At 31.9% G+C, this 26,247-nt stretch overlaps 2 protein-coding genes across 2 annotated transcripts in view; one reads left to right on the top strand and one right to left on the bottom strand.

Annotated features, from left to right (window-relative positions):
• Nucleotides 1–11,702, bottom strand: part of Timp (Tissue inhibitor of metalloproteases) — a 42,495-nt gene extending 30,793 nt beyond the window's left edge. The window contains exon 1 of the mRNA XM_068774433.1: nucleotides 11,514–11,702. Coding sequence (XP_068630534.1) covers nucleotides 11,514–11,564 — 51 coding nt within the window. The 5' untranslated portion in view covers nucleotides 11,565–11,702. The remainder of the gene's footprint in view (nucleotides 1–11,513) is intronic.
• Nucleotides 1–26,247, top strand: part of Syn (synapsin) — a 68,974-nt gene that overhangs the window by 40,238 nt on the left and 2,489 nt on the right. The window contains exons 9-12 of the mRNA XM_068774571.1: nucleotides 23,690–23,782; nucleotides 24,354–24,466; nucleotides 25,858–25,954; nucleotides 26,037–26,204. Coding sequence (XP_068630672.1) covers nucleotides 23,690–23,782; nucleotides 24,354–24,466; nucleotides 25,858–25,954; nucleotides 26,037–26,204 — 471 coding nt within the window. The remainder of the gene's footprint in view (nucleotides 1–23,689; nucleotides 23,783–24,353; nucleotides 24,467–25,857; nucleotides 25,955–26,036; nucleotides 26,205–26,247) is intronic.

Here is a 26,247-nt window from a genome sequence, read left to right as displayed (position 1 = left end):
GAAAAACATAGGTAAGGACTTCCATTCAGTACTTTCTTCAAACATGTACGATAAAAAGTTGTTCAAAGTTTTTGAGAGACAGTCTTTGTCCAATATTCACTTTTGTAGTGACTTTCCGTGTGAAAGTAAAAAAGAGATTAAACACTGAGCTTCTTAAAAATTATAAACAAACGGATACAGCACGTTAGGTATATTTAAACTTTGTCAAATACATGGTATGTAATATACAGGATGATTGATAGAAAATTATAATTTTAATATGTAGTAATTTAAATTTTGAAAACGCTTTTTACGCAATAATTTTTTTAGTATTACTGAAATTATTGATTTTTTTTAGAGGTAAAAACCTATCATCCTAAATATAAAAATCAAAAGTACAAACGTAGTTTTTACTTTACACAAAAGGAACAAAAACCTTGTGTTCTCAATAATTGAATGCAATAAAGATTCGGTAGTTCCCAATGCCTTCGTAAAAAACGAAAGCAACTAAAACCCTTTCGTTAGGCATTGAAGGTCAGCGTGGTAATATGTGTCCGAAACAATTTATTAAATGGACTCACACGCGTACGTGATATAGCAATACGAGATGCAGGAAATATTGTTGTGACAGCTCTTTGACCGGTCTGTGTCAGATACCATATGTCTTTGGAATTCATGCCAATTTATCCGAAAATAGCTGTTCTGCTATTGATATAAACATTAATTCATATCGCACAGTTTAGATATAAAGTAACAACATTATATGTTTCTTAAGTTATATTTATAAACATTATATACATTATAATACGATAATACGAGTATGTAAAATAATGTGAATTAATTCACTACTTTTTCATTAAATTGTTAGTTTTTTTATAAAGCAACCTTTTGTAAACAGTTTATTCGTACGAAAAGTATCAAGTTATACAAATTATACTTTTACTTTACTTAAGTTATACTTCTTTTCCAATTAATTAGTAGATTTGTTAAGATCCTCATTATTGAGATTCATTATATAGTTTTCTGCGATTTACCGAAAACTATGTATGTGTTTAACGTTTGTGTTGATTCATAAGACATCTACATGTGAATATTATATATTGATAGAAAATTCTTTGTATTTTTATAGTAAATCTACATGGTGTATTGTTGTAATAATCTTCATGTCAATACCTGTAAAATCCATTTGCATACAGAACGTTTTAACTACACATCATTTGAAAGAGCTATGAAGTCATGGAGCGCCGTGTGCATTTGCGGCGGACAATAAAGCCGTTTGTTATTTTGAATTTGATGACTTGATAGTGCATTTCAATTTATGGCACCATTGAGTGCTTGTGGCGTTGATCATTACCCTAGTTTCTGCGACCGGTTCGTACAATCACAGCGTTGAATGCATCTTTTGTGAAAAAAAAAAACCAATGAAATAGAGCGATGTCGGCAGTTAAAACGATTTCAGTGATTTTATTATCTCTTTATGTCTAAATTGATGGGATCACTAAAACATGGAATACATATATCTATTGATAGCCGTGGCACATGGGAAACAGTTGCACTCGCAAAATAAATTCGAAAAGCGGTCGCTTTTCCTTTTACTAAGAATCTCTGTTTACTAGCCAATATAAATACGTAGCCTTGATGTCTTATTCAATATTCATGGTTTTTATGCCCATATTAATTTAAGTAACTATCTTCCGAGTTGGACTTTGGATCTAATTCCTAATCTGAATTAATTTTATGTAAAGGTAACGTATGCCAATGTGTATCGTATTCAAAACATGGCCTCTGATCTTAATTCAACTTTATTACACAAACATAAAAGACGTACAAGGAAATATAAAATGACACTCCAGCGTTTTCGCAAAAACAAATTTATTGCGTATCTTGCGCAGTTCATTTAAAAACATATATGTACATAGTTAGGTGCGGACCGATTTAGCTATATTTATTTATAAACGCTTATTTAATTTTAAAAACACTTAATAAATTTGTCTATCAGAAGTTATAAGAATATTTAAATTAAAGTCAGCACCTATCATTATGGGCAAATATTATAATATAACAATATTGCTCAAATTCCTTCTGACTATATTAAAAATTTTAATAGTAGAGGATCGCGTGTTTAAAAGCTTATTTAATTTGATCAAATAAGTTAATAGGCAAAAGAGTTGATACAATAAAGATATACCTTGAGACTAGATCTTTCAACTGACAGCGGACTTCCATGGAATGATTTTAAACGGAAATGCAAAAACTTACGATGGAAAAAATTATACGCGGGCCCGGAGCTATATCAACAGAAAAACAAACGTTTTGTTATAAACGTGAGATTCTTCTGCTACATTGTATTTTTCATAGTATTTGTGGATAAATGTAATTAATGTATAGTTCTATATTTATCTTTACCTTTTATAAGTATATGTTTACCTAAAAGAAATAAATTCGAGACATACATCAATATTGAAATTGCAAAATTATAAAGACGGAATCAAATTTATACGGAGTGTAAAGAGGATGTTATAAAAAAGGCTTGTCTGTTTACGCACATAAAAATCTACGACGCATTTCGTGATGAGTTCGGAGACAAGAATTCGCGAGCCAGACGAAGTATGTATGTACATATTTGCATTTCACAACAACATCACCACGTAGTCATGTGTACTCGGTCCGATTATAGAAGCGCTATACGTTATCTCTGTAATCTTATGCACCGACGTGTCTTTGCATACCTCTCTTATCGCCGGCCAGAAGCAAGGTCACCACTTGCCATTACTGGAAAAACAATGGACCTCTGACGAAACCTATATTGCTGGTTTGTTTAGTACATACATTTTCGTATTTTGATGTTAAAATAGCAACATACACATACAAATCATACGTGTTGGTATCAAATATATAACCATTCATAATTTTTAGGTTATGGAATGTTTTAATATATTTTAGCAAATGTTTACAACATTTTCAGTTCAAATTTGAGAAAGCATAAGAAAATATGACGAGTTTGCCGAAAACATCTAATAACAGTTTACTATCAAAGACATGGCAGCATACTGTAATTTATCTATTTTCTCGCGTAAGTTTAATACTGCAACATTAGTAACTATTCCTAAATAAGTATTTCAAATGATTTGAAATTAAATCTTCTCTGATGAATTAAGATAGATTGTTGTTGGCTATGGCTTTACGTAACTTAGTGGTTTTAGCTTGAAAAATTATATAACACAATGGAGCAAAATATAAAGGCGATGTTCATGGCTTTAGGTAACTTTAACATAACACAGAATTACGACGTGGCTATTGAGCTGGAGGCGGGCTTGTGACCTACATTCCATCACTGTGCCATTAACGCACCCATTGGACTTCTTTGAATCCAGATACAACAATGAACTGAAAGGTTTTTCATTTAAAACAGCGCTGTTGCGTAATCCATAAAATAAACTTACCGACTTTATAGCAGGCCTGTTCTAATCTTCACTTATTAACAATAATCGTAATAAACCAATAATCAATAAAAATAGCTGAAAAATTATTACAAGCTAGATTACTGTAGTAATTCCTCTGGAATTTAAATTGAGGGCCCAACAATTGAACATCTTGCCTAAAAATAATTTTATTATAATATATAATAATGCGTGAGAGAATAGCCACTGTTTGAAATTGATTCTTTTTTAACTGTAAAGTTTATGTGACTCTTAATTAGATTAAATATAACCAAAACCTTTTTGTCAAGTCTACTAGTTAGTCCATGGTAAAAATAAATATTCACAATCGATATTTATACCATGTTGTGTTAACCATTGCTAACCGTGATGACGTTGTGAAAGAATTTGCTCTCACAGCGGTTTTATGTTACGCGGAACGCATCGAACATATCATAAAACCGACGCGTTCAGCGAACGTTTTGAATCGCTCGCTTGAAATACAGTGTGCATTCTCAAACTTACTTTTTTTTATCAAAGTCATTGCTATTGTAAAGCATTTTAGGCTTGCAAAACTTTTACAATATTAAACAGTATAGATAATGTGAGATTTGGTACTAAGAGTAATATATATTTATAACTAGCTGACTCTGTGAACTACATTCAGGAGAACGAACAGTCAATAAATGGGCAGATTTCGGATTTTAAAATCAACATAATATTATTAATATCAATTTATCGCAAAAATCATGCAAAATAAACACGTCATTCGACCATCTTCGATTTGTACATTTTGTATTATTTTTAAAACAAACCAAAGACACGAAAAGGTTAACTGTCAAACGATAAGACTGATGTTTTTACTGAAGTTTTCTATAATTGTTATTATTTATTGGTCAATACTATATTTTAATAATCACTATCCTATTCCGGGCGAAGAAAAATCTTAAAAAATAAACGTCATAAAAATTGGTCCAAGCGTTCTTGAGTTATAAATGGTGTAGATAACACGATTTTGTTTTTTAATTATATATATTATAATTATACATATATAAATTTAACATTTCTTACGATACCTACCATGATAAGCGCATTCATTGCAACAAATGGGCCAAGTGTTTGCACCAATGATGCGCCGCATAAGCAATCTGACTCGCGCTCTAATTATAATGCAGTTGGCCGCGTCGCGATATCCGATGCTCAATGAATTTAATTATTGCATATTAGTACGGACTTCGTCTCATACGTTCCTAAATTTATATTAATAGCCTGCCAACACGCTTGAGCCAATTTAATTATTAATTAAAAAAATGTCATTTTAGTGCATATTTATTTATGTTTGCACCAAACAAAATAAGTAGTAATTTACAAAAAAAGAAACTGGCCCAGACAGTATAAATATGCAGTAAATTATAATATTTTGGGTTCGCGCCGGTCATATTATTTCTTGTTATACGTGAGTGCATTCAACTTTTTAAAAATAAAGTAATAATTCTGCACAAGACTTTCGCATCTGTGATAGTATGTATGTTTAAAAGTTATGATAAACTGCTACTATTACAGGAATATCAAACAATCGATAATACTTCTATATTAGTGGATTTATTAAATGAGTTTATGAAGAAAAAAATTCGGCTTGTCAATAAAACAATGGCCCGATCATTCAAATGAATTTTGCAATAGGTAATTTGCGCAACATATTGTCTCAAAACATTTTATATGTGCATATATATATGTTCTTATCTGATTGATACTTAATAATGCATATGCACTTAATTAATACATGTGCCGTCGTGTAACCAAGAAGGATTCTGACAATATCTGGTACAATTAGATTAATATCAAAATTTATGACACGATCCAGAGGAGTAAAAGTAAAACTTTATGATTTTAAATAACATTAGCAGCTTTTGAAGTACTTACGTTAATAAATGGAAACTCTAGGCAAGTTCACAAAAGCTGTATGCAATAATTTATCAGTAATCCCCAAATTAAAATTGAACGATTTGAGTTCCTTAGTTATTTTATTTTTCCTTGTATATTAGTTTTAGTACTAAAATATAATAAAGAATTCATTTATAACCATTTTACCTTTAATGGGATTAGATATTATCCATTTTCTGTTATACAACCACCCTAATCACTCACACGTGCGATAAATTTTTGATATAAATCTGTTCATATGCATTACTCAGCGAAAACCAAATAAAAGATAAAATAATTAACAAATCGCACGTTTTTATTTCTTTATAAAGTAAATCATGAATATTTTTATATACACCGGATTAATCGCCAGCTTTGGATCACTTGGCTTTAATTGAATCATTGCAGCGTGGCCATTTTTAGAAGAATTTGGACAAACGCCAGCGTTTGTTCTGTATCGACCACTTGCACGGATTTTTGGTTCATCGGTAAGGTCAAGGTTACACAAGTGGGCGATAACCGCCTTGTGTGCCGCCTTTATTACTAAAACATTAGCCCTTGCAATTCTGTCAAACTTACGTCTGTTTACTTATACGGTTATTATAGTATAAAATAGCGGTAATTTAAATAGTTTTTTTCGTGTATTAACTGAAAACAAAAAATTTATTTGGAGTCATTATTTATTGTTGCCTGTAACTTTCTGGCAAAGTGTTTGTATTTATGTAATTAAAAAAATACCACAATTACTTTCAAATAAACGATGGGTACATAAAATTAAAATAAACTTATCTGTAAAATATAAAAGGTGATTGGTTATAAATGTAAAATCTTTGAAGTACCGCATTATAAAACGCTTATTCTCATTATATGTTATCAATAGGTTATTTTTTATATCTGAAACCATTGGTTTTTGGACAAGTTGTACCATACATAAATTGACAGCAAATGCACTATACATTCACACCATAAAATATTTTACACATATAACCAATCACCTGTATATTGAGATATTACAGTCGACATAAAATTATCTTCGAATAGTTTCGAATATTCAATACTTATGATACTTATGTAAAATTAAAATACGTGTGCTGAAATATCAAGATAACTTCAAGTAACAACGTGATTAAGCACATGTGCAGGCGCTCTTATCAGATACATTATAATTTGCGTGCTGTAGCGAATATAACATGGTCGATAAAAAATTGGAATGCAGGTAAACAATGTATTACGTTAAACTTACACGAAGATAACCTTGGCCGAGTGGAGAGCCTGGCTAGTGTTCTCTACAGAATGTTTACATTAGACATAATTTCTATGAAGAAAGATGTTACGACCTCGTAAATTCAACTAGATTTAATACACATGACCAAATATTTTTTTACCTAAATATACTACTACTGCGTGCTATGTATTCTTTTTATTCTATTAAATAAACAATATGCCTTAGATAAAAGTTATATTGTTTAATTACACTCGTAGTAGCATCTGTTAGCAGTGATTACGTCATATTCATCCGATTAGTCCGTGCGTCTACAATTCCGTCTACATTTTTGTTCTCATTCCTTTGACCTTACAATAATATTTTCTATCAATTCATGACTTGTCATTGTATAATTTACATTATTATAATTAATAATTTTGCAGTACTTTTACAATACACGTGAATAAATTTTAAAAATCAGAAAAATATTTTTTTTATCATCCTACGTTTATTCTTCCAGCTTCATTGGGATTTAAGTGACACAATTCTAAAGGCATTTAGCTCAAACCTACAAAAACTAAACTCGAGAGCCTTCGCTCGAACATTAGATAAATAAAATGAACCTCCATTTTTTTTTTGATTAACCGCTTAGGACTCCATAGGGCGACTGAGCGTTAGGGGCAACCAAATATCTCTTCATATACAATTATTTTTTTTACCGAATCTTCTACAACACAAAATTCAATCCTGGTTAAGCTGTTTAATGAATACTAATGAACTCAGTATTTATAAGACGATTTAGTTTTAATTTTCTTTAGATAGTTAGACGTCAATATTCAATATTAAAATTAAGATGCAATTTCAAATGCCTTTTAAACGCTCAAGTTTTCAAACACCGTAATTTTTGTGCACTATTTACTAAAAATTTTATTTCTGTTGACTTATTCATTAGTATGATTACATAAGGAATTGTATTTCAAAACCGTTCAAAGTGTACTTCGGAACTTGAATTTGATAACTAGGATTCATATTATAAATCAGCAAAGACATTGGACAAAGTCCACGCTGAGTTTTATATTTATTCGTAAACAATAATGTTTGTCGACATATTTAAAATGCAGTGTATTTAAAATTCGAGCTATCTTAAAGGCATATCGAGTTACGGCAAGGGGATTCCCAGGCTATTGTTGTAGGTGTAACGGTAATAAATGCAAACTTAAACATTCACAATTATTTAATTATTGCATACATATAGTAGACACTGAATTTAACGAAATGAAAAAAAAACAAGAAGTATAAATTTAATGTTAATTTTTTTATTATTACCACATTTGTATTCCTGTACATTAGTTTTTTTTTCGGGCCGATTTAAGTCATTTCTTATCTGTTAAAATTTAAAGTATCTTCAATTCTTAGCTTGTATGACAATTCTTCATTAAATGCTATTTTAAGATGCTATGTAAAATAATGATACGTAAAACTAAATAATAATCTATCGAAAAATGTCAGGAAATTTGTATAACTTTATTTTAGACTATTTCAATCAATTATAATCCCTATGAAGGTAGTATTTACTATTCAGGACATAAAATGATTAATGTTTAAAAATATTAGAGCCGTATTAATAATTAATATCGTAAAAATAAATGGCTGTTAAGCTTCCCTGCTGCGTGTCATGCGCGTATTCATGTTTTCCAAACTGATTAAACCGTTAATCCCATCATAAGATTGTCCGACACGAACATGGGGACCCAAGTCGGGTTGTCCTGTCCATCACGGTTCCTATTAACAAGAGACATGTCAGAGAGTCTGGGTGTATGCTTAAGCTAGGCATCTCGTATTACCGTTACCGGCAGAGTGGCGCCAGCGTACTATGTAGACCACGAGATGCGCTGATCGCGGTCTATTGAAATGTAAATTCTACGCTAGCGGGCGGCCCTATAACACTCTAGGTTCAATTTATAGCATAAAATTATTGTGACAAACAAAATTTATTCCACATTTGACCCGTTTCCCCAATTTGTTATTCCTATCTTTTCTATAAATATCCTATAAATTCGATAGAATTTTGAAAATTCATAACTACAGCACTTTATAGCAAAGATGTATGACCACGGTATTTATTAAATCATAAATGAGGATCTTCAATATGAACGTTTGTATGACATGAGCATATGCCGACACTATCCTTCTAAGCCGACATATAAATCCTCTGTCCATGTGGGCGGACACAGTTGTCGGTAACTTCAGATAAACGTTTACTATGACCTGCGCCCTTAGGGAAATCCTCCACGCTCTAGTAACTACAATCATAATTACGTGTGTTTAATTTAGTTTTATTAATTACAGATATACGGTGTTTTAACGAATTTCATCGTGCAATATAATTTAAATATTTGCTTTAATTTAATGTGTTAATTACGACTTTCATATATAATTATTAATATTAAGAATAAGGCATTGTTATACAAAAAATAATTTTTAAACACAATACAATGTTCTGTTGACAAGTATTACAATATAGGATTTCAGAATCAGTTATCTATATTTTTAATTATCACGAATAATACCGCTTTTTTATTTATACATTGGAATAGAAAACAATTACAATCTTATTTATGATAGTATCATAATTTAGATAAAACTTAATAATAAATGATATTCAAATATTTTTAGTTTTTTGTTTTAGCGCAACTTTTATTTAGTCTTTTTTATTTTAAATCTGTAATAACAGCTTATTTAATTCATCATCTTTTTATGAATAAGCTTTGAATACTGCGCAGACGAATTCAAAATCAAATATCTGCAATATTCATCAAATAAACATAATCAATTTTCAGTCCAATAATATTTCATAAATTTGTCAAATAATAATAAGTATAATATTGAAAAATGGTTTTTTATTACTACAGTGATCCCGGAATAATTTCTGCTTACATTTTTTTTCAACTTTCACGCATTTGAACTGTCATATAAAATTGTCATAGTTATTGTATAATATTTTGAATGTATGCAAGTTAAATTATGAAAAATAAGCCTGCACCAATTAGTCATGTTAAAATATCATCATCATCATCATCATCATCCGCTGAGACTAACTTTTAAATGGTTATGACACAATCGATAATAATCGAAACATAAAATAAAATGTTGATGTTTAAATACATGTGATTACTTGCGATCAGGCGAGAAACCAGAGCCAACATATCTTTATTTCCTATACCACACAAGGTAAAGTATAAAATGTCTCCCAACACCTATCAAAAGTACCCTAAACTAATTTAAAATGTTTATGTTCAAATGAGAGATTATTTAATCAAAAAGGAAAAAGCATTTCAAGTTTTAGATGTAAACTTTCGTTTCGTTTCTGTACGGTCCACGGTCCACGGTGAACTCGATCGATAAACAACGAGGCCCGCAACTTTAAATTAAGATAACAATTTTATTTCTTTCAACTGGATTCTTCGAATCGATTTTTCATAGGCGTGGAAACACGGAGGTTATTAACACATATCTAAGCGCAGTGAAAACCTATTTTAAAAGTAATAAAAGTTAAGGGAGAAAGTAAGCGGTCGTTGTACGATGTAAAATATATATTGCTGCAAATAAACTAATATTATGCACTGGGTTGTCAAATTATCAATGTAAATCTTGTTAAAACATTTGCATAGCACGAGTGATATAAATATGAATAAATATTTGTAACTTATTGAGACAAGTTTAATAACCTACAAATATTTACTTTCTCGTGTTGGGTTCTAGTTTGGCGGTCAACACGGACTCCCAATCATTGTTTATATGCGCTGAATATGAACTTGGCCCAAGAATGTTCAACGGGATTGGGTCACCGAGTGCGTTGGATTCTCTATGGCTCCTCTCCTTTTTATTAGAACAATTAAAGTAGTTTAAAAAAGATGTAAGTCTATTTTAAAACCCATAACAGGATACGATTGATACGTAAGTGTTGTAAATATGAATTGAATTGATACTCGGTTAATTAATTCAGGAATTAAGTTTAGAAATGTAATTTATATATAATACACTGACTTACACTGACTTGCGTAATAAGAAAAATATTTAACTTTATTAGAGACAAACTGTATGCAGCTATTCTTAAATTCAGTTTGTATTAAATAGTTGTCATCGTAAGTCATAACAATACGTATATACGTATTCTAAGACTGGGCGCTTGGGTACAGTCTTCCGTATGTAGGGTCAACAATCACGGGTCATGCTCGCCTCGACTTTACATCTTATAATCATGAAATAAGTTACCGTAAGTTGTCGTGGGAACGGGAAACTTTCTTCTATTAAAGGTCATATGATAGAGTACGACCGACTATTATTAAAAAAAGTATCAATAATTTAAGAAGCGTATATATATGTATAAAGTATTCAATAGGAATAGTTTAACCAAACGTTAATTTTAATGTATTTCAAAGTTATTTATATTTGCAATAACTTACAGTTCTCATAGTCTATCATCTGCCCCTTATGCAATAAAGCTATTTGATTTGTTAATAGACCTGAGTGGGTCCTGCCACCACTCTCTTACTAACGATGAACTTCCTTCTGCACAGTTCCTTTAAACTATAGCTTCCTGATTTCCATATCTAACGTGAGAAAAATTTATCAATTATGTAATCAACAGATAAACACAATACAACCTCAAATCTATCAAAAATTTAACTTGAATCTTGTGGTTGTGTATTGTAAGATAGACATAAGAGTTTGCTAACGAAACACTAACGATGTTTACAGCAAGTGTCACGTTTCCCTTGCAAGAGGTACTTGTTACAATCAACAACAGAGCAAATACTGATGACATTTGAAATCTTTCATCCATTGAATTATATCTAAATTTTATGATTTAAAAAAAAAGTTTCAAAAAAATAATGTAATGGAAGCAAACATGTATCTCGAACTCGCCGCGATAACAAGCACAAGATCGCAATAAACCTAATAGAAATCAAGGTAAACAAATGCACCTGCACTCGGAGAATTTTCAAGAGTTTCACTGAGCTATCTCGATAGTTCATCCAATGTGTTATAATGCAAGATTGTCGCACCGGTTCAGGTCCAAGTAATTGTAATCGGAAAGTGCTATTTATTTCGCGTAATTTATTCTCCTGCGCAGCACCGGCTCCTAGGAGTAAGCGACATGCGCACCACGCGACGAACACTCGGTAACTGAACGTTTGCTTGGATCGGACCAGTTATTATGCGCCCACAGTTGCCATCAATAACTTCGGCAACACGTGGGCCCTCGGTATGTGCCGCTGTGATATCACACCACACGCAGGATGCGATGCTTATCGGTGCATCGACGGTAAAAGCTCGTGATTCATCAAAATTAGGTTTTGCGAGTGACATCATTGTATTACGCGCTTAATGTAAACAACTCAACGCCTCGAGCGTTTCGTAATTTCAAATCGAAATTCTTTTTTGCTACCGATTAACATACAAATAAGGACACGATGAGAAGTTGTTTTGCTTAAGTTAATACTTGTACATTGTACGTAATTTATTCTTTTGATAATTTTGATGAGGTGAACCTGGGAAGTTGTTATAATAAATTATAAACTCAAGTTATGCTGTTTACTAATTAAACATATTATTCAGGTAAGATTACCTTACTTTAAAACGAATATAATTAAAATTGCTTTGACTTAGAAGTTTTTTTATAATTACTTCTAAAACATCACTTAAAAATACTGATTAAAAATTACTCAGTTTGAATTTATATACAAGAATTAATAACCTAATCGACTTTTTTATTCCTAAGTTATAAATGCTGTCAGGTTATAGATGTACAAGCTTCGACAAAAACTTTAAAGCTGACAACACTAAACACTCTGTATACAGTGATCTATTTTTCTGATTGTAATATGTTATGTAATTAATTTTAATATTTAGTAATAAGAAATTTAAAAATTTTTTTTGTTACTGTATTTTTATTACGTTATTTGTTGTTTCTGAAACCATTTATTCTTGGATAGGTTGTATCGTACATTAATCGAAAGCAAATGAACAATACATTCACCTATTTAAAACTTTACCGCTATAACTGATCAGCCTGTGTGTCAAATCTTTAGAGACCAATTTCTACATAGGATCACACGAAACCTTTATAATATATTAATGCTATCTATATTTAATTTAATAATTTAGCATTGTTTATATTTTAAATAATGTCGCCTATCAAAATGTTCACGTATTATTGTGTGAGAACAATTATATGAAAACCTACAAAGTCATTCATGCGTACAAATATGGTGTTAGTATCGCTGCGGTTTAGTTAAGTCGATACAAAGTTACCGCGAAAGATGTTGCATAAGGTTTCCTGAGATTACACAATGCAAATTTACAGTTTAAAATTAATACTTTAATTATTACATCAGTTTTTGTTTGATCCCCATGCAGAAAAGCTGTGAATGTAAGTTTATGCTCACCTCTTTAAAACAAGCATAAACATTCTTCATGTTTGCTCTTTGTTGCCATTACTCGCTAATTATTTATCCAAATTTTTACGTATCCACGCTAAATATTATGCAATAGCATTTATTTCAATAATTTACCGAATATTTATTAAGGATTATCAACGAAATTAAATATATTACGAACAAATACAAAACAATTAAAAATATAGGAGTTATTGTAATTTTAATGACACGCTACCACAACATGCGATAGGTTAAAAAAAGATATTGGGAACAAAAATCAGATCAACAATAAATATATTTACCCACATCGTCATCGTTTTAGCCTTTAAACGTCCACTGTAAAGAATAGCTCTATTTGTCTATTTGTTGTAATTGATGTTGTGCTGCTAGCCGGACTAGGCTTTGTACAGCTTCATCGAAAAAAGGAATAGGCCTCCACCACAGACATTTATGGGAAGATACACCACCATCGCTTCGCTTAGAGGGCTGTTTGGAAATCGCAGTGTACGTATGTGTATGTGTATGGTACGTAGAGGACGCTACTGCCCATCCTTTGGAAACTTGTCGGTGAGCAGTGTAAATCCTGTATTATTAACGCGCAAAGGTGAATTATATAAAATGGTAATCGGGGAATCGCATCAGCGACCTACGATCGGATCGGACTATCATTGCTTCCTTTATCTACAAACTTTAATCTAATTTAAAAAGTTAGAAATAAATTATTACTCTTTAATTTATTTCTTATTTATAATTATCAGTTTGTTACGCATCATCAATATATTCCAAAACATTCAGTTTAAATCAAGATACCGAGTTCGTAGCAAATCTCAAAATATTTTATATTACTTTAAAAACATGATGGCAACGTGGATAATCAGTGAGTTGACTAATCTTGCGTCACCACAAAATACGTGAAACATTTTCACTTTCTATATAATTTATTATTTTCACAGGTGAATATAAACGACTGATTTATAACATGGATATATCATTATTTTTATATGAAGACATAAATTTTATTTAAATTACAGTGACTGTTTGCAGCTGCATCTTGTTGGTAACAACTTTAAGCCGTTGATACATAACGCAGGTGGATTACATTGAAAATATCTACATATGTATGCCGGTTATAGACTGGATATAATTAATCGCAGCCCAATTTGTTTCGTGATTGATGTTCGGCCGTAATCAAACTGTTGTAACAATTTGCTTTCACGAAAGTAAAAACTTACATTTTGTAATTTTGTGCTGTAAAAAAAAACAATCACATCGTTTAAACTGTATTCGCTTCGGGTTTTAGTTAAGTTTTTTATTTTCATCGTCATTATTTCAGCCGTAGAACTTCTTCTGGACCTTTTCTCAAGATTTCCAACTAGAGCGGTGAACCTTAAACAACGGCAGCCATCTGTTCTGGGCGCTATGTGGCCTGCCGCTTCAATAACCTAATCCCCTTGGCTATATTTCTTGTTGGCTTCGTATAACTACCATTTGCTCATTCCTGACGCGATCTCGTAGAGAAATCACGAGCGTAGCCCTTTCCGTGGCTCGTTGAGTGTCTGTAAGTTAGCCAATGAGGTTAGTTTGTCCAAGTTAGACCTCATTTCAGTGCCGTAAGTCATCAGTTCGTATAATCATGAATATGCAAATGTGTTTGTTGTTTTTAATTAATTTCCTCCGTGTGCGTTGCACGCTCGCGTTCTTGTTTGTGAATACCTCTAAGCGTTATCTATGTCGGTCGTGCCGCTTGTTGCAATGTTTTCTTTTTGTTATAATGCATATAGGCAAACTTAGCAAGGATTGCTCGATATTTCTATGTTCAGGCTCAGTATGACCCATATAGTTTTACGCAAGTTCAATGCGTGAGCCAAATGAACTTTGACATTCTTTTCGAGGGGTGAATTCTTCCAAGTAACAAGTCAGCTTACAATCTAGCTTTTAGCAACTAAAGTAAGCAATAAAAAAACTTTTAGTTGTTACCTTCTTAAATTGCGTTGTTTTTTTAAGTATTTAATTATCGCAAATAATTAGTATTTCTAAACAAGTCAACATATAAACTAATCATTTGTGTTAAAGGTCAAATTCACTTAGATTGAACTAAATATAATTACTATAATTTCACGATTAGCTAAATTACATACAATGAATACATAAATTATAGGTATTTTAATAAATTCCTTCTTGATTATAAGTTCTTCTTTTAGAGTTAATATAGGATAAACCGTTAATAATCTACTGACTCGTTTCATGTAAATCTGCTGGTCATGGCGTTTCGTTTCTTTGCCCAAACCTGCATAGACACAACTGATAATATTACAATAAGAAATTTTGATGATAACTTTTTATTTTGTTACAGCAATATAATTTATACTTTAATATTATGTTAGTGCGTATTTAACACTACAAAACTGCAAATAAAATTCGGATAAATAAATTGATTAGAACTGAAGTGAATAATCCAGGCTTCGTGATAGATATCTACTGACGCGTGGATACGCAAATCAAATACAGATAGAAAATACTAACAGCAAAAAGGTGTTAATTTCGTCGATGAATGCATCACTAGCCTTGAGTAGGGTCAATAACATGTTATTATAGCATGGAATCGATTCTAAAACTAGCGCTTTAGATAAGATTATAACAACACCAGGGCAGCACTAATCGTATCGATGCGCGTCATTTATACATCGTGTATTTATTCATATGGCGTGAAGATAACATCAAAGGCGGTCATTATGGTGATAAATGACGATTGTCTTGTCTTCTGAGGACAATATACGCTCCGTTGCACTTGTGCAATATTATTTCTCGCTTATTATAATCATTAACAGCCATTGTCGGCAAATAGACGTGATATTTGAATTGAATGCCTCCGTAGTCGCCGCAAAGTTATCTTGACGATCGATCAGCCGATAAGTATTCTAGATATCGGGAAAATTATTGCTACTGACCTATTCACCATCTGTTAAAAATAACCCATATGTTTTTTTTTTCAATTTAAGGCTTAAAAGGTCTAGTGATATCTGAATTTCACTTTATTACTGTAAAACCTAGTAATAAAAATGATATTTACAAATCGAGCTGCGGTAGCCCACCGGTAGAAGATTGACTTGCGATCGTATGTCGCGGGATGTCTTTGGGGAAGGCCTCACCCTTGCAGTGGGCGTTCACATGTAATCACTTTTGAACAGTTTCGACTGTTAAGTAGTAGTAGTAGTTAGTAATTAAAAATTGTCCACCCAACTCTGAGATATTCTTTCTAAATAAACTTAAACCCGATTAATATGCACATACAAGAAAAAGACATTTACAAAATGTAAATGTTAAAATAATACTTATCTGTTTAATCCGCGTTTAATAAGTTTTGCGTTCACTTTTAAAGAAAAATGGGTGATTGAGTACATAGTGAAGTTAAATCACAACAGGACCACGACTATGACGGACATCGCACCATAAATAGTAATACGCACAGCGGAGTAGTTTGTTTGCGATAAGTCTGCGTCATAGCGGGCCTACAATCTACCTCGTGGAACTGATCCTTTGGTCACCAACCGCCCACTCAGACGCCTCCACTTCTTACCACCATTGTGCAGATGTCACTGTGGATTGACATAATATTAATTACACACAGAGTACAACAATTGATCACTTAACTCGAGAACGTAACCTTAATCTTTACAAATACTGACGTCGATTTCTTTATGTATCATAAGTAAAAAATATTTTTGTGATTAAACCTAACTTTATCTAATTTTTAAAATGCAATGACGTAAAGGTAAGCTGAAATGGAGAGAAATAAGAATAATTACTAAAATTAAGATCACTTTTAATAATTTTTTAATTTTTAATACTCTAGCAGATTTTCGATGCATGTATGAATCATGTATTCGCACCATCTAATCAGTTTACGAAATCGTTTTGTTTATTTATTGCATATTCAAAAATTTACTTAAAACTGTAAATTATCACCATCGTCGTCATATCAGCCGATAGACACACACTGTAAGGCATAGACCTCCCACAAGGATCACCGGCGACTTCCCGCCACCTTGACTACGCTGTCGGTCCACCTAGAGCGCCACTTGAGAGCTTTTCAGCTCCAACGGCCATCGGTTGCACGATGTGCCTTACCTACTGTCTCTTCAGAAGAGTAATTCTTGGAGCTACGTTGGTGAACTTGGTTCTCCTGCGAATCGCCACATTTCTGATTCGATGTCGCAGCGAACCTTCGAGCATAGCTCTTTTCATTGCTCTCTGGGTAACCTCTAACCTTAACCTTAGCAATAAACTAAAATACAAACCTGTTATTATTAAAACTTAATAACAATTACTTAAACTAAAATAACATGCGAGGCTTAAGTACATGCATTTGTTAATATAAAATTGTATGCATAGTTTGATAAGTATGACGCAAACTAATTTGTCACAAAAGATTAGCTTTGTTTACTTTCTTATCTATAGATTACTTCACCTTTTCACATTAAATTGTTTAATGAACATTTTCCAAAGACTATTTTGTTACGCATTTTGTTAAATTTATTGTTTCGTAATTGTCACTTAAACATGTATTGTTTACATTAAAATATTAGTCAAACCATGTAAACATATATAACGTTCACACTGAAGTATAATTAAAGTAAAAACAATTATATTTTGATCTTGTCCGAATTGGTCTTGATCAAACATTGTCTATCGGAACCATATCTACTTATATATAATATACTCTTAGTACTATATTTAGTACAGAATGTAGGTACATTTTGTACTTTGAAGAGATCTATAATCAAATCTTATTCACGCTTAACACTTATCAAAAAAAAATTTCTGTTGAGAAAAATAAACTACTTTTTATAGTTTTTTAAGTAAACCTTAAATATTTTATGAACGTTTTAGCTCTTTCTTTATTTTACATTTCAAACTACATTTTTGCTATACAGTATAAAAGAATCATGGAGTATCAAGGTCGATAAGCCATAAAACGTTTTGAATTTATATGTATTTTCATAAATTAAAATGAAAAGTTGTTTCTTAATCTTTTGCAAGTTCATGCGCCACCAGCGTTTTTTATTCATTATTTTTTTATTCTCGTTCTTTTTAAGATTCATTGTATATAAATTTTTATTTTGACCATATTTGTATCTTTTACTATTAGCTACGAGTAAATTAGGCAAACATTACCGAGGTGCTTATGTATGCTATCAAACAGTATATAGTATAAGTGTCACTATATTTCAAATCTTTATTTCTGTTTAGGCAACCGTATTGAGTAAAATTATAGGACCATTTGTGCCACGCCAAGTCTAATTAGTGTAATATAATTAACATATACAGATATTTTATGACAAAATTATTTATATCAGTATTAGATGATCTAGCTACTCTTATTGTCATTTTCTTTTATTAAAAATAAATAAATTTTACCTGAAAATATAAAGTGAACATGCTCATTATTACTCAGTTAACGAATTATTATTATCATTATTTTAGCCGCAGGGCGTCTAATGGTGGACAAAGGCCTCCCCCCTCCCGTGGTCTCCCATGGCAACTGTTCTGCACGCTATGGGGCTTGCGGACTGCCACTCCAACTTGCCCATCCGCTAGGCTGTGTCGATTACATTCATACCTCTACGAATCTCCTCATTCCTGATATGTATTATTGCTTCTATAAAAAGAAACTATAAGAAACCACAAAAATGCAATCCTAACCACATCAGACGCGTAATTTGCCATAATTACAATTCTTACGTGGAATATTGACGACTATTACATCGAACCCTTTACATTCATAACAGTTGAACGATTGATTCTTCAATTATCTGTACTCGACCATATTTTCTATGACATAATAGTGCGTAAACTCGTTGAACAGTTGATGACTGACATGCAGAAATCGGGTATTCAAATGGATATTAACTTTAAGTTGATAGGATGATTTATTACCGAAAGTACTTTGATATGAATACACTTCTGAACTTTTAAAGATTCTATTATTATCATGTAAACTATAAGATGTCCACACGTGAACATAAGCCAACCCCAGAATTTCCAAAAAGACTGATTAGAAGCGGCCTGTATGAACCGTCTTGCGACGACCCTAACATGGACATCTGTCCGTCCAACTTGTATTTGCTATGATTTTTTAAATTTTACTATTAATTTTCCTTATAAGTCTAAGTCAATTAAAACATAAAGTTAACAAAAGAAGTCTCATTAAAAAAACATGGATACTGACAACGTAGAGATGATTATAAAAGTGTAATAACCAATATAATATTACATGTAAAACTTTAATATTAATATTTTGGTGTACTGTATATATTTTTAACAGTAAAATAATCTTTACATCACTCTGAGTTTTACACACGGCAAACGATAGCGATGACACAATCTCCGGTATTAGCTAATAAGTAAATTTCTCTACATTATAGAGATAACGTTATTTTTCATTATTTCAACCGTTGGATATTCACTTCTGGACCCAAGCCTCTCCCATAGTTTTTCAATACGATCGGTTGGAATCGGCCTACATTCTACGTGTTCCGGCGACCGTTACAATGTCGTCTGTTTACCATGTAGGTGGACATCCTATGTTGTAATTACGGGTCTGGAATTTCCACAGAACCTCAGCGGCTAAGCGGCATTTTGAGGGATGCCCACTATCTCTACATCTTGCCAATCCGCAGGGCTATGTAGGTTACTTTAGTTAGTCTTCGGATGACCTTATTCCTGATTAGATCTTGTAGAGCGTTAATAATATAATTTAATTAAAAAACAACTATTTACTTGTACCTAGACACTCCGTAAGGAGCATTGCTTTTAAAATAAATGATATAATAGCACGAGCCGAGGTTCCTGACAGAGCCCCCGAACTTACTGTAAATAGACTTAGATAAAGCGTCTTAACGGTCTGTCAACTTGAATTTGTTGAAGCTACTGGTATAAAAATCGACAAGCTATCAGTCTTTATCCACGACAAAACTTTTTACTTGCTTTTATGTTGTATTAAAAACATAAAGAAAATTAACAAAACGAATCACAGACCGAAGTAGATCTTCACAATTATAGGGAATAATTGACTAGGTAATTTGTGAAAATGATCACAAAATATAAACACAAGTGAGTTTTAAAGAGCTCTTAACTCAGGTCGCGTTTGAAGCCTTCGTTGCAAGTTAAGAGCTCAATTTGCCACAATTTTATATCAAATTGACCTCTTCTGATTTACTCTGGACGTAAATGAATGAATGGTTAACTTTGCAGACATTTTAAAGTATACTTAGACCTTTTTTATGTCGTTTTGGTAACTTGTACATTTTTCTCTTTATTATACACTCTTATATACACTCTTAACACTATTGGAGTAATAAGAATATTATTAATATGAACAGTTGGGAGTGGCACCGCATTGTTAGGTAAGCCGTATCATTAACCATCAGGGGAATACCCTGGTTACCTTTACTCAGCAGAAATAAACGTCACAATACCTAACAAGTCGATCGAGTACAAAAGAAACGTGCCGAAAGAAATTCTTACTTGCGTTAAGGCTTATAGAATTGAAGATTGGAAGAAATATTCCTTTCGCTGAGAGTCTTAAGCTAAACGTATATAACGATCATTAAATTTCATATTTTTTTCTAATTATATATATATGTATTTTTATATATATATATATACTATAAGACTGCTACATATATTTTTTTCTAACTATATAGATTAACTCCTATAGCTATAAAACTTACCAAGATTTTTTTAGCATGTCAACAATTATCATAAATTGATTTATAATGTTACATCTACAAATGGTTGCGACGCGGACAGGAAGAGCCATTATGTTACTTTTACTTCTATCCTGTCCCGATTTAAGCAGCCTTTAATAACAAGATATCAGAATACTTACGTAATATGCCCGGTTTACATAATCCTTATCGTAAACATATTTTTGTAATCTCTACGTTTATCCGGAAGCGATAAATATAGCGATTTAATGCAAACTACCACAATAATCATAAATGTTTTATAAAAAGATATAATGTCATATTTTAAACAACATTTAAACAGCTATGAACACTTATAGATTTTAACGATGTATAGATTCCATTCAAATTCAATATATGTTTAATCAATTAGGCGTCTACAGTACAAAAGCAGCGAACAAGTACTCTTTTTAAATGGAATTCAATAATGTTTCACACATATATAAATTATAATGGTATTAATCATACACGGAATAAATTAAACAACTCCACACATTTCGACCAAATAAAAACACAAAACACTGTGATTAGATTTATTTATTAATATACATTAAAATTTAAATTTAAAACTACGAAATCAAAGTCTAAGCTATCTTGTAAAACTTACATGAGTATCATACTATTTTAACTTAATTTTATATTTATACGTGAAACACTGAACTAGATAAACCATTTGCGTCTCATTTTATCTTACGAAATATTTGCACCGTTTTACAATAGTCCTAGTGGATTGGCAAGATGAATTGCCGGTAGAAAGTTCACAGCACGCAGAACAGATAGCCGGCATTTAAGGTTCTGGAGTGGTAACCACGGACCTGCAAGTACAGTGTAGTACGTACACCTACAAGATGAGCAGACTACCTTCTTATGATCATGATAATAGGTGAAGAGCAACGTGATATGTGGCATTATGGCCAAACCGTTTCTGTTTCTACTTTTAAAAATACCAAAAAAGACCATAAAATATCTTTTTTGTAGACAGCAAATGAAATAATTTTCAAACTCTTGTTTTTGAATTACTATTTAGTTACTCTACTGAATTCAAAGAAAAAAAAGGATTATATAAAAATTATAACAAAAATAAATTACGACTTTTAATTATAGATTTTATTTCAATCAAACGAAATGTTGTTCACAAAAGCATCATTGTTAACTTATAATTAAGATTAACATCAACTGCGCACCAATACAAACCAAAACAAATGTTAGGAACCTACACCGCAAGTTGTGATTAACTAATAACAAACCTGTGATTATAATAATCGTTTACAAGCAACGCACCCTTTGTGAATATGATTTTATATTGCCACTATTGCTAAGTATAATAACAGTGGCAAACTGACAATTACATTGTTTTTTATATATCGTATATCTTGTCTTACAACTATTTCAATAACAAAACATAGAAATGAAACATAATATAAAGTTATTAGAAACAACAATTACTATGTTTTTATTAGAAATTCCATCTTCAAACAATGTCACCTAGATTGAATAGTGTAAAAACTGTTGAGTTCATTATCCGTATGTTATAATCATATATCTATGTCCATTTTAAAGTTAGGCTTTTTATTTTATCTGTTTCTCTTTTACCTTTTTGTTTTTCTTTATAGGTAGCAAGAAAATAAAAAGAAAAGGTATACCGATAAAGTTTATGCAGTACGTTATAATAAAATTAATTAAATTAATAGACTGCTCCGCCAAAATAACGAGTCATGTACGAAAGTCTTTATATTAGTTGTCTTTGTTAAGCTCATAGTACTCAATGAGCTATAAAAGGAGCTAAGCACGGTATTTTTCTATGAGGCTGAATCAGAAATGAAAAAATCGAACAAAGAAACAACAGCCCAGCGAATAAACAAAGTTGGAGTGGCGGTGTAGGCTACATGGCGCACAGAAGAGATGGCCGTTGAAGCCTCCATATTCTGGAAAAGAAGACCACGGACTGGCAAAGTCTTCTTTTCTAGAATTTCCTTTTCACAGCGTAGGACGTCTATTAACAAGGTTGACAAACGACCTTTTTTAGATCGTCAGAAGACACAGGGTGCAGTCGTTTCCAAGCGGTCTTATTAGAAATCTACGAGAAAGGCCAATGGCTACCGGTACCACGTCTAAAATGATAATGATAACCAATAGGTTATTATATATTATTCAAGCAATAATTATTGCTTGAATAAACTACAACGGTAATTTCAGCAATCGCAAAATAAGATATTAAAAAGTGGTACACCAATGTAAATAAAGTTACTTAGAAATTAACAAGTCCCACTTGAAACTCTTTCAAACAATTGAATTTTAAAATTAAAAACAAAAATTTCTTGAAAGGAGGTCTAATAAATTTACCAAAACTATTAGAATTTCGGTACAATTCTACATCGACTTCGCTGTGACATGAAACCTTATTTTTTTAAGAGATTAATTTTTTAGAGATTAAGTTACGGGTTACAATTACGGGTTTGCTTGATCTAGAATCCAGATTTAGGTATTTGCGTATGTCTAGATTTTGATTGCTTAAACGATGGATGTTAAAGAGTATATAGACGGCTAAAAAGGTATTACCTAGCGTAAAAGAGGCGCCCTTCAATGTGTGTGTGATCAACCATGATCAGAGCTGGTACTCGTCTTAGGCTGAGTATTGGATAGTTATCTAGAATTATGCAATGTTGAGAAAGTCACCACTGACCAATCAAAACAGAATTCCTTTAAAACAAAATTTAGATAATAATTTACTTATTGATAAATTATATACACAGGTTTCGCTAATAAATTGACGTCGCATTTTTAGCTCGATGTTTTTGGCCTAGTGTACATTTTATTCCATCGTATTGTTTTAATAGTAAAACGAGGCTAAAAATAAAAACAGCAATTTTTAAACTGGGATACCAGTTTTAAATATTTTAAATAAAAAGCATTTTATATCACAGACTGCGAGTCATCGAAAGCTTTTGTTTCAACCGCCACTCATTGTTAAAGGTAACAGCTCCGAAGTTCCCGGTGGTGATCAAGATTGGACACGCGCATAGCGGCGTGGCCAAGGTGAAAGTGGACTCCTTGGCCGACTTCCAGGTAAACCCTGCTCAATGCCGCGTAAACTGACGTTATGAACTGTATAATTTTAGCTTTAAGCGGATTACATTTAAATAATAATATAACTATTATACGAGCAAGTAGCTTCGTGAATTCAATATACGTTTGTTGTGAAGATTTTGCTTTTATAATTTTCGTTTTAAACACTTTTCATCAAAATTAATTATAACTTTTTACGATCGTTTCGCGTTTATAAGTGGCGATTAATCTCATAAACAGTTTATTGTTTTCACTAAATTAAAATTATTTATGCAATCAAAGGACAGGCCACACAATTAAACCTCGTAGCCTCTAAAATAATATTGGCATTATAAATTAAGTTTATTAGTTCTCACATCCAGTAAATACAACGTTGAGACCTAGATCATGTAAAAACATGATAAAATACGTTTAGTGAACATGTCTTATCATTTAATTGAAAAGGGACCGTCCGAGCAACATTTTCATAATTTATTTTAGTACAAAATACATGACGAGTTAATTTCTTAAAAATAATGACCACGCCTTAAAACAACACCAGTTTCCATCTTTATAAATTTTCTTCTTCTAGGATATTGCCGGTGTAGTGGCTATGCTGGGAACCTACTGCACTGTTGAGCCGTTCATTGATGCAAAATACGATATTCACATACAAAAAATTGGCACCAACTACAAGGCCTTCATGTAAGTAATTATGAGTATAGTTATTCCTTCAATAGGATTAAAGAAAGTTTTCGCACCAGCACATGTCTTATTTCTGGAATCGGGAAAAAAATGTTATCTTATAAAAATGACTAGTCCAGCGAAAGTGATTAGTATTCACGTAATTAATTAAATGCTATCATGTACAATAAATTCAAATTTGTTTTATCTAAATTATGAATCTTGTATATAGTTAGAGGAGTGCACCAATATAACGAAGTGTTATCTATAATTTTTTATCTTGTGTATGTCACTTTGCCTTGACACAAAAGATGTTGGGCTTCATTAAACCGGTATGAGTACCATAGTGTTTTCGCCGGGGGTAAACCTAGAAATACACAACTTATCTCATTAATTACTAATAAAGACTTAAGGATACAATTATACGTGGACAAACTGTGGTCTATATTGCTATATATTGATCTTTATACTTTTAATCTTACGCCCAGGCGAGCTTGGACTAATTTCTAATTAACTTGAGAACGAAACCTGTTGAAAGATTGTCTTATGGATTACGGTACAAACATATGAAATAATTACTTGCACGCAATTTATGAAAAGTAGCTATGTGTAAACGCATTTGTAACTGCTGGTTTTTTTAGCATAACTCAGTAAGTGTCCCCGGGCCCGATTTTTAGGGACTAAAATAAACCAGCACTATTTATTATTTACTACTTTCAAAATGCCCTAGTCAGTATTTAGCATCATAACATTAATTAAAAATAAACTAGGAACCATAAAATATATATCTACTTTTAGAAACTACATGACGCATAATGCATTAAATGTATTCTCATTGTACATAGAGTGTATTCTTTTTTAATAACCTTTCACATATAATTAAGAGAGATAATTTTTATGTAGTTTTCATCTCACAAATTTTATTTTATTTTCCCTCCGGAGGTTTTTAGTGGAAAATTTGGAATAGGATACATGTCGTAAATTTGTTTTAGAACGACTACAGACTGACACTTCGTATTAATGAATGAATTGAAACTCTTATTCAACCAGTAAAATTAGCTCTCAGTGTTGGGATATCGCCAAAATAATGCACGTAAATTATGGAAATCTAAACATGTTTTCTGAAACATTTGGCCGATAATGTTTACTTAGCAACGCCTGCGTCGTCTTTAGACTGAGTTATACTAACCTCATACCTGTTCTAAATCATCAGGCGTTGAATGTGTTTTATAGCAAATTGCAAAAACTGTTATTAAATAGTCACATATTATGTAAAGAATATTCATATTTATATAGTAAATTACGTGTTATAAATAACAACAAATAAAATAGGTGTTTTTGGGTGGGGTTATACTTTAGGAACATCGAAAACGTTTAACCAGCGATTATACAAATTAATTGTTTTATTTCAGGCGCAAATCTATATCTGGCAATTGGAAAACTAATCAAGGATCCGCAATGCTTGAAGCCATAGGAATGAACGATAGATACAAAATGTGGATAGATGAGGCATGTATATTCTGGACAGTCATCGAGAAATTTAATGTCATGTTATTTCATTTATTTTTCTATTGTTTTTTTTTTATTTCAGGTAAGCGAAATTTTTGGCGGTTTGGAAGTTTGCGCTTTGGAACTGGTGGTGGGCAAGGACGGACGCGAGCACATCATAGAACTGAACGATTCTGCCACCTCTTTCATGGGCGACTCGCAAGAGGAAGACCGACGCCATCTAGCAGAGCTCATCTTACAGCGTATGCAGGTTGGATACGTATTTCCTTTTAACATAGTTTCAAATTTTAAGA

This window comes from Battus philenor, unplaced genomic scaffold (assembly GCF_028537555.1).
Source record: "Battus philenor isolate CCGP_79_NKW_IND1 unplaced genomic scaffold, ilBatPhil1.0.hap1 SCAF_7, whole genome shotgun sequence".
Classification (NCBI taxonomy): Eukaryota; Metazoa; Arthropoda; class Insecta; order Lepidoptera; family Papilionidae; genus Battus; species Battus philenor.
This window is presented reverse-complemented; position numbering and strand designations above follow the sequence as displayed.